Genomic DNA, 15,068 nt, shown 5'->3' with positions numbered 1-15,068 from the left:
AATATGTAGCAGGGATTGCAGTTCATTTCTGCCTGTACAAATTCTTCACTGCACTCATCTGTGCATGATCCTTCAGAGCTTGAAGCTTATGAAATTAGAAAAGCAGGGGTGTTTTCCTCTACCACCACATAGCTTGTACACTAAACCTTTACTCTGAGAACATTGTTACATGCAGCCACATTACTGGGATACAACAGTTTTTTTAGCCAAAAACTGACTAAGGAGTAAGATCTGAATTCACTGAGTGTTGTAACAGGCTGTGAACATGTAACAAATGTGATGTTGCTCCTGCTAGCAGAAAGATACTATTATACTGTGGAGGCTACTGGTTTTATTTTTAATGAGTTGTGTTTACCTAAATATATTAAACATTCACCATACTGTATGCTACTAGCTATAGAAATTCTAGAGCTTTTACCACATTAACACACTTGGACTTTTAGATGAAGTACTAGTCTTTCTTAAAATATCAGTAAGGTGTTTTAATCATCTGTTTGAATCTATGAAAAATACTGGGTCTTACTAAGTCTGCAAACCTGGGGATTTTCTACACAGAGCTTTCCCATTCACTCCCCTCTTGACCCAGAGTCTCTGCTGTTGTGGATCCAGGATCCACATTCCACTTCTTTCAGACAGTCCAGTCAGTCACTCATGTAGTGGATGAAAAGGGCAGGGGAAGAATCCAGGTCATCTGCCTCATCCACAGCCCCTCACAGCAGCGGCTGGTAGAAATCAACTTTATTTCTGTCATTCCAGAAGTTCAGACCTTCCTTTCTCCTTCAGCAACTTTACTTCAGCAAATTGTTGTACTGAATTCCTCCGGTGTTTGTGGTGACATTTTTATCTGAGCCTGCATGAACTATATAACAGTAGTCTGCTCTTTTCTCAGTGGACGTTCTTCACATGCTTTTTTATGGAACAGCCTAGAGGCAAATATAGGAGGGTAGAGCAAGAAAATCTAGTAAAGCAAGGTTAATTGTTTAATCAGAGATTACTTGGAAAGTTCCTTCTATCCCTCTTTGCCCTGAAGCAGAGAGAAGTAAGTATATCCTAGAAAGGGTCAAAGGAACTTAACATTTACTCTCAGCTCCCTGCAACAACAGCTCAGTGCTCTGAATGCCCACAAAGGAGCAGAAAAAAAACTTCTGCAAATCATCCATGTCCACCCTGCAGCTTCCTCCACACCGAATACCTCATCACTTGGGCAGGGCATAAGTCTCCAGACTGTATAAACTGCCAAAAGGACATCAAGTGAACCTTTAAGATGTTGAAAGCCCAGGCAAGGAAAAGGGTGATGCTACCTCCCTTTCAACAGGAAAGGTCAGTGAAGAGGTGTGGAAAACAGACATGGCTATGTGAAGTCACCAGTCTTATGTATCACTATACTCATTTTAATATCACATACAGCTTCACAAAGGCAAAGCCTTTTTTATTAGCCTTTCATTATCCAGCAGCCAGGCTGCTGTCAGCAATGTATCAGCTGCCCCAGTTGGCCAGCAGCAGGCAATGCAAGCTGCTCAATTTGAGCTCCCTGTGCAGTTCCCTCTGCCTCAGAACACCCTGCTCAATGGGGTTACTGCTATTTGTCAAAGAGCAATGTCAAAGCATTGTAAGAGGGAGAGAAATAGAAGCTTCTGCCAAATTGATAAAAATTGACCAATATGTTATTTAAAATGCAATAATTTTTTAGACTGTAGATTGAGATGGCACTGGAAAACAGCATTTTACCAAGACTTGTTCCTTAAAAAAGAGGCCAGAAGACAAGATAAGGCACTTGAAGGTCTGGTTTTGTGTGAGGAGGCAGGCACTCAGTTAGGTCAGTGTAGCTTGTACAGCCTCAGGTGGCTCACAAGCCTACTGAAGATTAAGGAGAACACAACTCTCTCCACTTGTCTTGCGTGCAGAGAAGGAGTGGTGGACAGCTGTGGTTTAACCCCAGCTGGCCATGAAGCACCACACAGGTGCTCATTCAGTCCACCACCCTCTCATCAGGAAGGGGCAGATAACTGGTAGACTCAGACTTCTTGGCTTTACATAAGGACAGTTTAATGGGGACAGAGAGAACATATTAATATTGATGGTGGTGATGATTAACAACAACAACAACAATAGTTAGAATATATGAAAGAGTGATGCACAAAGCAATTGCTTACTGCTTGCTCACCGTGATTCTGCCACTTCCCAAGCAGCAGGCCCCAGACAGCTTTCCTCCTCAGTTCATATACTAAGCATGACATCATATGGTATGGAATATCCCTTTGGCCATTTGGGGTCAGCTGTCCTGGCTGTGTCCTACCAGCCTTCTTGCTGGCAGGGAATGAGAAGCTGAAAATTCTCTTAGTGTAAACACTACTGTAAACTCAGCAATAACTGAAAATGTAAATCTGTTATCAACATTATTCTCATACTAAATACAGAACACAACACTATACCACCTACTAGGATGAAAATTAACTTACCCACCTAAAACCAGGACATGGACATATAACAGAAATGACCTATGGCTGTTCTAAATCAAGTGATAGTGAGGGAAAACCTTGTTAAAGGTTCACTTTATGCAGCCCCTGCCATCCCTCCTGCATTAAGTCTTACCCTTACAAATCACCACACCTACACAGGTATGTCTGTAGAGGCTTCCTGAGAATAACAATCATCTTTCAGCTAGGGAGGCCAGGACAAAGGCACATAATACTGAGGGCCTCAAACACCTTGGGGATACTTTACTGCACCTCTGAAGCCATGATTTCCTGCACAGTGCATAAAACAACAGTGCAACTCACATGGCACAAGGGACCAGGACAGGAACACTTGACTGTCTCTACAAGCACTGAGGTGAGCTCATTTGTCCACAGGAGCTGGTGAGTTTTCAGAGCAGACTCAATAAGGTCTCAGGCTGACATCCCAGAATCTCAGCCTCCTGCTTTTGCTAAGTTTCAGGAAAAGTAAAAGACAGTCCTGCAGCACAACAGACACAGTTCCTGGAAGACTTGAATTTTCTGCAGTGCTACAGAATACAGTACTAAAGGGGAAAAAAAAGAATTAGTTAAATAAATGAATTTGCATTTGTAACAATCCAGAACAAAGGCCCATCTGTAAGGGTATTAATCATCAGTAGAGTAGGAAGTAAAGGTCCCATGCCAAAGAAATTATCAGTGACATTTGGAGAAGCAGGATGACAAATGTTTGCAAAAGTGGAAAAGCAGAGTAAGAAAAGAATGCTGCTTGGAGAAGCCCAAGGGAATTTGGGCTTTTCTTTTTTTGTAGTGTTGTCTCAGAGGAAAAAAAAATAGAGCTTCAAGTTCTAAATCTAAGGTCCTCTTCTGGTCAACAACAGAGTCATTTTAGAAATCAAGTACCTCACAAAGGGAAATTTCAATACAGCTTGTTTTCTCCCACAGCTGGAAAATATGTTTAAATATATACCTACATATATATTTATGTGTATGCCTACACATATACTCTTGTGTAATGCAGCCCTGGGAGAAGAAAATCTGTTAATTTGATGTTTCAATGCTGCGAAGGAGTAAGAGCTAAAATACATACGTGCAGAATGAGACTTCTGTAGAACAGAGTGTAAAACTGCTGGGTTTCAGATTAGACTGGAGACAGAAAAAATTATGTATGTTCACATACATAAAGAAAGAAGAGAACAGAACAGAACTCACAGTGAAAACATACTGAAAAGGTAATTACCCAGCTGTGCAAGCTGTGTAAAATGGGGGAAAAAATGCAATATACAATTTACAGCAAACTAAGAAAATGCCTCCTTCTTTTCCCATTCTACAAATGCCCACCTTTTTAGAGTCTTTTGTACTGCTTTATTGTCCTTCCTTTTGTTCTGATGTTTTATTTAGTAACTTACCTTGTAGATATTTAACAGGATAAAATGAGCAGCTAGGAAAACACTGTGGTAACAGAATGAAAAAAAAAATATATATAAACTGCCAATTATAAACAGACACAGCTATAAGGGAAGAACCAAAACAGATACCAGTATAGCACACTGATGTGAACTAGAAGAGTATCACAGCAATAGTCATGGCCACTACTGTTGAGTTTTCTGTGTACAGGTGTAAATCTGGTCACAGAGAAAAAGCTGGTCTGTAAAACTTACAGGTGCTGTGTGCTGACCTGCTTACTGAATTATAGTGCTATAAATTCACTTTGAACATCTGTGTTCCAGGAAATACAAGCAGGAAAGGACAGAATGGCTGGAGACAAGTAATTTCTCTGCAAACACTAAGGTACATATCTCAAAAATCAAAAGAACTGGAAGTACCCCAAGATGACCCAGAATTCTGTGGTCACACAGGTGTCTAGAGCAGCTTGGAGCTCTGCATGAGAGGGGTAACTTCAGGGTTCCCTTGGGACACGGCACGTACGTGCAGGCCCCAGGACTTCCAAGGGGGCAGAGATACAGCTGTAAGACACACCATGTCACAGCCTTGAAACATTATCTTGAGACAAGAAGAAACTGGAATCAGACTTAGGAAGCTCTGGCTGCTGCTGTGTTCCAGACCTGTGTTTGGAAGACTCGCTTGACAGATTCCTTGCCTTGAGACAGCTGCAGATTCCTATTCTTCTGACTGGATCTGGGTAGTCTGGGTAATGTTGAACACACTAGGTGTCATGGATATTAGCTGGTAATATCCACAGAGATGCTTGGCAGCAGTAAGGCTGCCTGCATTTCCCCACCGCCGTGAGTGCTCTGAGGGTACCCAGCCGGGGAATGGCTCCCCGGGGCACAGGGGAGCACCAGGAGCCGATACCGGGGGACACCCGGCGTAGGACCCCCGCTGCCCACGCTGCCGGGCAGGGATGCCGGAGGGCCTTAGCACACGCAGTGCCAAAGCCTTGGGCCCCAGCACGCCTGGATCACCGCGGAACACCGAGAAGTCTCAGCACATCCCCTCATCCCCCGACCCTGCGGCGCCTTCCACCGCCGCGCGCGGACCCCCCCCGCCGGCGGGCGGAGGGCGGCGCTTGCGGGGCGGACCCGGCGTGGCCCCGGCCCCGGGTGCCACTCCCGCGGCGTGGCCCCGGCCCCGGGTGCCTCTCGGCTTGGCAGCGGCGGAGCCGGCCCGAGAAAGCGGCGGGGAGCCGCGGCCGCCATGGGGACGAACGTGCCGCCGCGCCGGGAGCCGCTGGCCCGCGGGCCCCACGTAAGTCAGGGCTGGGCGCGGGGGGCCGCGGGCGGGCCGGGCGCTGTGGGGCCGAGCCGAGGCTGAGCCCCGCCGGGCGGCCGGGCAGGTAGCGCCGCCGAGCCCTGCGCCGAGCCGGCTCCCGGCATGGGAGCACCCGGGAGGGAGCTGCCCTGCCCGCTCGGCGAGGATGTCACGGCAGGCGCCGTCTCCATCGCGGGACCCGCCTCTGATCTCCGTGTCTCCACCGGGCACACAGGATTTGGGGCCGTGCCGGCTGATGCTCTGGGCGTTTAGAAGTTCTCGTGAGACCTGTGCTGAATGGTTGCTTATTTGTGCCCTTTCTCTCTGGATTCTCTTTTGATTACCCAGTCCATAGCAAGCTGTGACCTTCCCAAAGCTAGCACTCTGAACCTTGTAATTGTGACTACCTTTCTTTCATTTGGGAGATGAGAAATTAGATTTACCCGCATTAGGTTCACCGACCCTGTAGGGTGGCCTCGGCAAGGGTCTAGAAAAATTTTCAGTTTTGTTTATGTACCTGTGGCAATGACCAATGGCCCCTACATGCCAGGTGCTATATACAAGCACATTAGGAAGAAAGCCATGCATACTCCAAGGAATCGCTTTCCATCAGGATGGAGAGGTGGACAGGGTTTGGGAGAAGAGGTATGAATACAGGCAGGATAACAAGGGGAGTTGAGCTCTGTGGGGTCATTTTTCAGGTCGGTTTTCTCAGAAGGTGTACCGCTAACAGGTGAAGTCAACACAACACTGAGAGGAAGGCAGAGGATGGCCATACAGCAGGGGGGATAGCAAGTGCAGAAAGGCTGGGAAGGTGGCACTGGAGAGGGGGCCAAGACCCGTGGGAAGGGTCCAAATCCCTTGCTCTTTGGCCAGCAGTGCCACTGCAGGAAGTAGTCCTGCTGATGCTGTTGCCTCGGGCCATTCACTTTGCCACCTGTAGAGCAGGTTTTGTGGCTGACTGCCAGCTGGTTTTAACTACCAGGAGCTATAGCTCTGCATGCTTGAAGTGGTTTGATATCAGAGGTGATGTCTGCCAGAATACTAAACAAAATCTTTCAAAGAAGGCCTGTTCCATTTCAATCTGAGTGTCCTACCATGTCAGTTCTTTATCTGAAGCTTTTCTTTACATATCCTCCCCCTCCTCTTGTGTTCCAGCCAGCTTTGACTTCAGATTCAGCACCAAGTCTCCCTGAGATCTGGAGGTGTTGAGAAATACCACCTTAGATATTCATCAGTGAAGGCATGCATCTAGGACTCAGATTTAGGTTTTAAAGAAACGGATTTCCAAAATGCACTGAAAATATTTCTGTTGTATTTAAGTAAGAAATTAATTGACATTTTTTGCTCTCCTGTAGAGGTGTTTTCCTATGGTACTCTGAGTCCAAATCTGAAACCACCATGTCAGCACACCAGACACTAAAGAGTAAAAAAAGAGTACTAAAGCTCAGGGACTAAAGTGAAAATTAACAAAGCTCTCCATTCATACTAAGGAAATCAAGAGTGCAAACAAGAAGTTTGCACATCCCCCAGGATTTTAAATGAGAATGTCAGCACACAGGAGCTATGTGGACTGTCTGACTTGGGAGCAGTCTTCTACTAGAAGATTTCTCACCTCTGCTTCATTGCTCCTTAAGCATATCACACTTAACAAGTCTACCTGAAGCCTGGAGAATTTTAACTAGTAAGAAGGTTGGCAGCCCACACTCAGGGACATGAATCCCATCAACACTGTGCTGCCTGGGGAAGGCAGATTTTTATGGCCTATACAAAACTGACAATAGGACAGAGTCAAGGACACCCATAATATTTTCTGTAAATAAGCATGATTTCATGTGGTAGAAGACAACCATATTGATTTTTACTCAAAGTACTTAGCTTTGAAAATACAGGAATGTCCTTTCCAAAATCATGTTCAAATTGTATGCTTTTTCTTAAAATTGTAATCAAATTTTAATTCTAATCAAAAGTTTGAGCTCAATCTTTAATCTTTTATGAGAAGATACAGGCATGAGAGCATGCCACACAATGCCAGTATTTCAAACTGCCTTTCAGAGACACACAAGAGTGTTTCAAAAAGCACAGGAAAAGTAAGAGGGAGAGACTCTCACAACCTGGAGTCTCATTGTCAGTGACACTCAGGCTGAGTTTTTTATAAATACTGCCTCAGCAGCCAGGCCAGTCAGAAAGTGGTTTGTGTCCACACGATTCTGAGTAACCTCCTACACCCTGTCACACAGAAGTCCTTGGGAAAATGGGCTGCTGTTCTCTTCATAGTGTATGGCCTTTCCCAGAGGGACTCAGCACAGCCTAAGGACATGGATGTTTTGTTAGAACATTTGTTGAAGAGTTGGTCTTCCTGCAAAAATCAGGGAATATTTTAGCAGTTACTTATATGGCTCTGTAATTATGGACAATTTTTCATTAAAACATCTGGTATTAAATCAAAGCTTTAATAAAAGAACATGGATAGCAAATCCAGCTGAGAAAATTAGACTCTTCTAGAATAACAGCTGACTCAGATTCTCTTCATGTGACTTTTTTTCCAAATTAGTATGAAAAAGCCAGAAGGAAAGAAGTAAATGGCAATTTAGCATGTGGGGCTTTTTGGTTTTTTTCCTTAATGTCATCCTGAATTCCAAAAATTTTCTTTTCATCATCAAGGTCTTGATTTATTGTCCAATCAAAGCACATTTACAGAAGGTTTGTTGGTTGAAGGCTTTAGAAACAGAATCTCTTTTTAAAATTGTGTGTTTGTTTTTACTTTTCTATGACTTTATTTGTTGTTTGGAAAAACCAAAGTTTTTCTGGACATTTCTGATAATGAAAATAAGGGCTACAGATACTTGAAAAAAATGAAGAGATTTTATTCTTGACCCAGAATCAAGACTGCAGATGTACTTTTTTGGAATGCCTGATATCACTGTGCTTTTTACTGGCACTTAAGCCTTCTGTTGTATTTCTGTAAGCTTCTTCAGATGGAAAATCTGAAATTGTTTCAGGTAATTATAGTAGCCATGTAATAGGTTAGGGTCTAAGATTCCTCTCAGAGTCAGATGATTAAAGGAGACATTTGAATAACTCACCTAATAATAAAAGACAGGATAGACTTAGTGAAGGGTAGCTACTGCTACACTTCATTGTCCATTTTATATTGTGTCTCACAAAGTTTCCTCATCTCTCTTGTTAAGTGTAAACTATCTGCTTTGTATTGTAACTGTAACTTTACAATGTCATTTTCTTCTTTCATCACATTTTTTTTCCTAGTGCAGTTAATAGCCAAAATCCACAAACTACATATGAAAGAAATTATTTTAATATGGCATAAAGGGTGAAAATGCATGTTCATTATTATAATTCTTTAGTCCTGATACTGGATCACTTCTTAATGGATTTCTTTTTTTTTGTAATTATGTAGTGGAATTAGTACTCCTTAAAATTAGAAATTAGCAATTACCAGAGAAGACACAATATTTCAAATATTTGTCATCTGATGATCACATTGAAAAACATACTTGCATTCAAGTAGGATGCCAAAGAGCCTGAAAAGGATTAGGAGAGATGAAAAAAAAACCCAAAAAAACAAAACCAGTTGGACAAGAAGAACAAAGAGAAATCTCTAGACCTGTGTGCAACATGGGAGGTATTTATTAATAGTGAGAAGTGGACAGAGTTTGATTCCTCCTTCCTGCCAGATTTTTAGCTTTCTTTTCAGCATTTCATGTCAATTTGAAGTGAAAAAATTAGGCAGTCTGGAAACTGGGAACAGAACTGGGAAAGCTTAACAGAATTTTCCTTCCGGACTTTCACAAAAGATGCTGTTGCAAACTTGGTTTCTTCTGCATGGTTTCCTCAACCAGGTATTCAAATAAATAGATATATATATATATCTAAATAAATGCATGTGTGTGTGTATATATACACATATACATACATGCATATATATATATATATACACACACACATATGAGTATTATAAATATATGTAATATATAATATTCATGTATAACAAATAATTCTCCCACCTGCACCTGAGGTGGAAATTGGGATCTTGTATTTGGCAAAGTTACCCATTGTCTTACCTAGTGATGACAGCTTCCAATCAAATTGGTTCTGTGCTGACTCACGTCCAAATACTCTGAGTATGTACAGCAGCTCTACTCATTTAATTTTGAACATTCCCCAAATTGTTTTAAGTGAACCACACTGTCTATTGATGAAGGGGTGGAGATGTACAGCACAATAAGAGGAAGAATTACACTACAAGAATCACGCCAGCCTAGGCTGCCATCATGGTTGAAGTCTAACTGGTTTGAAGCCAGCTTGGGTGTTGGAGGTTAATTTTTCACAAATGGGATGGGACTGCTGGGTGACACGTCACAAGTTTTTATTTCGGGCACCAGTCTCAGCTGCAGATACAGGAGATGGCACAAGCTCACATCTGCCACAAGCAGCTCAAGATCTCTTTGTTACAGAACATTTTATAATTTTTTCAGCCAATAGCATATTGCTAAAGCTTACAAACAATTGTTTATTGTTAATAGAAAGCAAACAAGCTTTCTATTAACAATAGAAATAGAATAACACAGTATTAAACTTAAAGCTTTCTACTGTCCTGGTAAGCATATTTTTCTGCAGTCTTAAGGTCTGTCTTGGCCAAGCCTAAAAACTCAACTGTTGTTTAACATCCTTGCATACTGTGTTATTGCATTTCTTTACTTTCAGGCCTTGCAGCTGCAGCTAGCTCTAAGTTCTCTGCCTTTTCTTTCTGATGCCCATTTTCACAGCTTCTGAAAATCTTCTTACCTTTACTGTTTCCCACAATTCCCCCTCTTGGAACAACCACAAAGACTTTCTTAACTTTGTCGCTTATTAACTACCTTGTGTTACACAGGTCTACTGCAATACTTTTTCTACATAAAGGTACATCAGCAAAACTTAAAGTCTTTTAATACTTAATGTATTCCTCTTTGCTTGTTTAAGGTACTTCTCTTACTCACTTTAAGCACTGATATTTTAAACCACAGCAATTACAGGCTGTAAAGATCTGGTCTATTCCAAGGATTCAAATAAGTAATACATAAATATTATATTATATTATATAAATATATATGTTATAATATATATATAACAATATATTATTATAATAATAAATATATATATAAGTATATAAGTATATATATTATAAATATATAAAATATATATAAAATAATTATTCTTATTCAAATAAGGCCTGTCCATTAGAGGGTCTTAATTCAAAGCCTTCATCTATATCTATACTTGCATCTACTACCTTTGTAAGATTTTGAGAACTTACTGTGGTTCCTTGTACAATAAAAACTTTGACAGCTTTGTTCATCACTCATCAAACACACTGAAGCATACAAGGCATTATTGCTAATATCACCACAACCATTAAAACATACAAGCCTATTTTGCAAAGCTGCTTTAACCAAGTTGCAAAGTTCCATCCTTCGAACAAATCGTCTAACCATAATTCATTTTCTCTTTTAATTTGAGATGTTAAATCCTCCAGCTTTTGTATGCTTTTGTGGATGGACTCAGAGTGGTCAGAAAAGTTCATACAATATAATCCTTCAAATTCCTCACAACTATGTCCATGTGCCAGTAAGAGAAAATCAATTGCTGCTCTACCTTTTGAAGGGTAGCATGTCTAACACCAGTGACATCAGTCAGCATATCACTGACTGCAAGGCATGTGGCATTGGTCTGTTTACTCAGCCAACATCTTACCTCATCTAATTGTTTCAATGCCATTGCTGAGGCAAGCTGGGGTAGTAGCAAACCTGCTGAAGCTCTTTCTGCAGCCTTTCAGGGTCTAAAATTATTCTGACAATTTTCATCATACCGGTGGATAAATCTTTTTCCTGTATGTTTTTTCTTAATGACTGTTTTAGGTGCTAGCATAGTGAGTTCTCCAGTGCTGCATGGACCACCTTCAAGGTGTGATGGAATACCTTGCCAAGCCCTATCTTCACAAATGAACCAATATCCTTCTGGTAATTGTCATGGATATTGGTCAGCCCTGGAAAATTTACACCAACTGTCTGAGTAATTCCACCAAAAACTGTAGTTCCTATAAGGAGGATAATTGGGAGTGACATTGCACTTTGGAGAATCATTCTCTCATGAATTGCTACCTGAAAATCCATTGTCAAAGAACCAAGAATTTCCAATTCTTGGGGTTCAGATTCTGCTTTTGGAAGTCCTTTGGTCCAAATGTTCCAATCAGTCACAAGATTGCTCCCGTTTTGGTCAAGGGATCATAATATATGGGTATTGGCCAGTGTTTTACTGGGACACCAACTAGACAGGTTGAAAACGGCTTTTCTGGATTTGAATCGGACAGGCATATGGTGTCTGAGCCTGCAGCCTTGGCTAAGGCAAACATTTGTTTTTGGTTGTTCTACAGGCAAATCTGCTCTGCACAGAACAAGCAAGACCAGCAAGTACCAGCATAATACTTCATTCAGCTCCATCGTTTTTGTGAACTATTTTTTGGCAAAAGACCCTTCCATATATCTTATTTCCCAGGTTCTACTCTTGTACTTTCTCAAATTTGCTTGGGGACTAGCTACCTATAACAAAAAAAAAAGAAGGGGTAATTTCACCTTTGCAAATTCAATGGGGGGATATACTCTCTGTAGCAAAAAATACCATGTTTTTGCCAAAGGAGTCCATGAAATCAGCAATTTACACATTTTTTACAATGACATAAAAATCAGGGTTTGCAGGTTCCACAGATGAACAAGGTTTGTCAGGAAGGACTCGTGGGCTCTCTGTTTGTTTCATGTCTCCGTGCTTGTCTCTCTGCTCTTGGACTCATCAGCATGTTCTTCTGTGCAATATGGTTTGACGTTCTTTGCTGGAACCCACTTAGGTCTGGCACCTGTGGAGACACGAGCGTACCCTTTGTCCCAAGTTACTGGTTGAAAAGGGCCTTCAATTTGTCCTGTCTCAGGGTTTCTAATTAAAACAGGTGTTTTCCTCTAATTTTGCCTGTGTGTTATTTGAAAAATGCCTAAAAATTGGTGGATCAGGTTCTGCAAAAGAGCTGTTCAAGAAATTAAAAACATGTAAAGCTTTGCTCAATCTCATCTGTGGTGTCATCTCTGCTCCCCCCTTCTGCTGATCTAGAACACATTTTAGGGTGTGATGTGTCCTTTCAATAATTGCTTGGCTTGTGGGGGAGTAGGGAGTTCCAAAAGAGTGGCGAACACCCCAGTCCATCAGAAATGTGGCCAATTTTTGGGCTACATATGCAGGGCAATTGTCTGTTTTTACTTCTCAGTGTACCCCTAGTGAAGCAAATACTTGCAAAAAGTGTTGACAGGCATGATTAGCTGTTTCTCCTGCGTGGACAGAAGCAAAAACTGCACCTGAAAAGGTTTCAACTCATACATGAATATTTTTAAATTTCCCAAAGGAAGGGTGCTTAGTAATGTCTGTTTGCCGTGGCTGCAGGCTTTGCAAACGCTGTGGGTTGACAGCTCCTATAGAAACAGGTTGCACAAGCTGACAGTCAGGGCAAGTACTAATGATGGCTTTAGCTTGACTTTTGGAAATGTGAAACATCCGCACAAGTGCTTGTGCATTTTGGTGAAAGAAGGCGTGACTTAGTTTTGCTTGTTCAATAATGTTTGGCAAAGTATTAGAAACAACCATTGCCAGCTTATCCGCTCTTGCGTTTCCTTCTGCTAAAAATCCTGGGAGCGAAGAATGAGCCCTAGCATGAGAAACAAAACATGGATTAGTTCTGTATTGTAAAATTGTATAAAAGCTTGAAAGTAAACATCATTTCCAACATATTTTAAACCTGATCCTTCTACTATTTTAACTACATTAGCAATATAAGCAGAATCTGTAATGAAATTAAAAGGAAAAAGCTGAAAGGCCCTGCCTACAGCAGCTAATTCAGTAATTTGGGGAAATCCCCTCACTGTTTGAATATCTGATTCCCATGTTTTTGTTGTTTGATTTAGCCATACTGTTACTGATTTGTGTGTTTTCCCTGATCCATCAGTGAAGAGAATTACAGCACTTAAAGGCTCTTCACTCAACATGGGTTTTTCTCTAAAGCTCAATTTTATTTGCAACAATTTATGGGCTGGGTAATGAATAGAACAAACACCTGAAAAATTCAACAATGCATTTTGCAAATCATCTGAATTTTGCAATGCCCAATCAAGGTTGTCGTTTATCAGAGGCAAATAAATAACTGCAAAATCTTGGCCTGCTAAAGTTAACAACCTTGTTCTGGCTCTAATTATAATTTGTGCTGTCATCTCCCTAGTTGTAAAAATTGTCTTTGGGGACTTGTAAGGAAGAAAAACCCATTCCATTATTAACAAAGGATCTCTTTCACAAGGGTCCCATTGAAAAATGAGACCATAAAGTTGCAGTTTTTCTCCCAAAACTGCAAGAATAAAGGGCTTTTCTGGAGCACATTGATGGGCTTGTCTCCTTTGGAAAGCTTCTGTGACATTTTCAAGGGATGCTTGAGCTTCAGGTGTTAAAGTCCTAGGAGATTTGATGTCACAGTCTCCTCTTAATAAGTCAAAGAGTGGGGCAAGTTCATCACTGGTAATTCCCAAAATAGATCTGACCCAATTAATTTCTCCCAAAAGCTGTTGTAAATCTTGCAAGGTGTTGCCACTGGTCCAGAGTTTTATTTTCTGTGGAGTAATTGTTTGTTCAGTCATCCTCCATCCCAGATATTTCCAGGGTGGGACATTTTGAATTTTGGATGTAGAAATTTCCAGTCCGGCCTTTTGAATTTCGGTAACAACACTGTCACGAATTTGTTCCATTTCTGTTCGTGTTGGTGCTGCAATAAGCAAATCATCCATGTAGTGTAGAATCGCAGATTGTGAGTGCTTCTGTTGAGCTGGAGACAGAGCTTGTACAACAAAATATTGGCAAATGGTGGGAGAATTTTTCATCCCTTGAGGCAAAGATTAGCAGTGATATCTTTGCAGTGGTTCTCCTCTATTGATAGCTGGAACTTAAAAAGCAGACCTCAGTGCATCCTCTGGATGGAGTGGAATGTTGGAAAACCAGTCCTTTAAATCAAGGATAACGGGAGGCCAGTCTCTTGGAATCATTGACATAGAGGGGAGTCCAGGTTGCGTGTCCTCAATTACTTCATTGATCTTCCTCAGGTTGTGAAGTAGTCTCCAGGAATTAGAAGTCTTCTTGTGGATGACAAACACTGGTGAATTCCAGGGACTACTTGCAGGTGTAACGTGATCTTTTTGCAACTGTTTTTTACTAAGTTTTTAAGGTTACTTACTTCTTTTCTCTGTTAAAGGCCATTGATCAATCCAAACAGGGTTATCAGTTTTCCATGACAGCTTTAGAATGGTGGGCTTTGGTGTGGTCCCCATCAGGGGTCCACTTGTACTTTTGCTCCCCACTGGGACACTAAGTCTCTCCCCCATACAGTGAGAGGCTTCTGCACAAGGAAGGGACATACTGTTGCTGTCTTCCCCTCAGGACCTGTAACAGTAATCCTGGATTCACTTTGCAGACACACAGTGGTGCCTCCAGTCCCTGTGAGGGTGCCCAGAGGTGACACTAAATTCCAATCACTCGGCCAAAACCTGTGAGATATCACAGTGACATCTGTGCCAGTGTCCAGCATGCCTGTGATAGAAACTGTTCTACCAAGATGAGTCAGGCTGCAAGTCAGTTCTGGTTGGTCAAGGCCCATGTGTTCTACCCAAAAGACATCAAAACTCGGGGTAGGATTCCCAAATGGCACCTCTGGGTGCACAACTTGATTAGTTGGAAGTGGAGTCTCTTGATACATATTTTGTCTGTGTGTATCCATAGGTAAAACAATGCAATAGCTATAGGTGTTTTTGGTTGAATCACAGCAGG

At 41.7% G+C, this 15,068-nt stretch overlaps 1 protein-coding gene across 1 annotated transcript in view; it reads left to right on the top strand.

Moving 5' to 3' along the window:
• Positions 1-5,039: 5,039 nt before the first annotated feature.
• GNE (glucosamine (UDP-N-acetyl)-2-epimerase/N-acetylmannosamine kinase) overlaps positions 5,040-15,068 on the top strand; it is a 39,416-nt gene continuing 29,387 nt past the window's right edge. The window contains exon 1 of the mRNA XM_088053965.1: positions 5,040-5,162. Within this exon, the coding sequence (XP_087910091.1) occupies positions 5,112-5,162 (51 nt within the window). The 5' untranslated portion in view covers positions 5,040-5,111. The remainder of the gene's footprint in view (positions 5,163-15,068) is intronic.

The sequence above is a fragment of the Pseudopodoces humilis genome, chromosome 4 (assembly GCF_049639895.1).
Source record: "Pseudopodoces humilis isolate 2021_Gansu_Grassland_sample_001 chromosome 4, ASM4963989v1, whole genome shotgun sequence".
NCBI classification, from domain to species: Eukaryota; Metazoa; Chordata; class Aves; order Passeriformes; family Paridae; genus Pseudopodoces; species Pseudopodoces humilis.
Note: the sequence above shows the minus strand (reverse complement) of the source record. Positions and strands in the feature narration are given on the sequence as shown.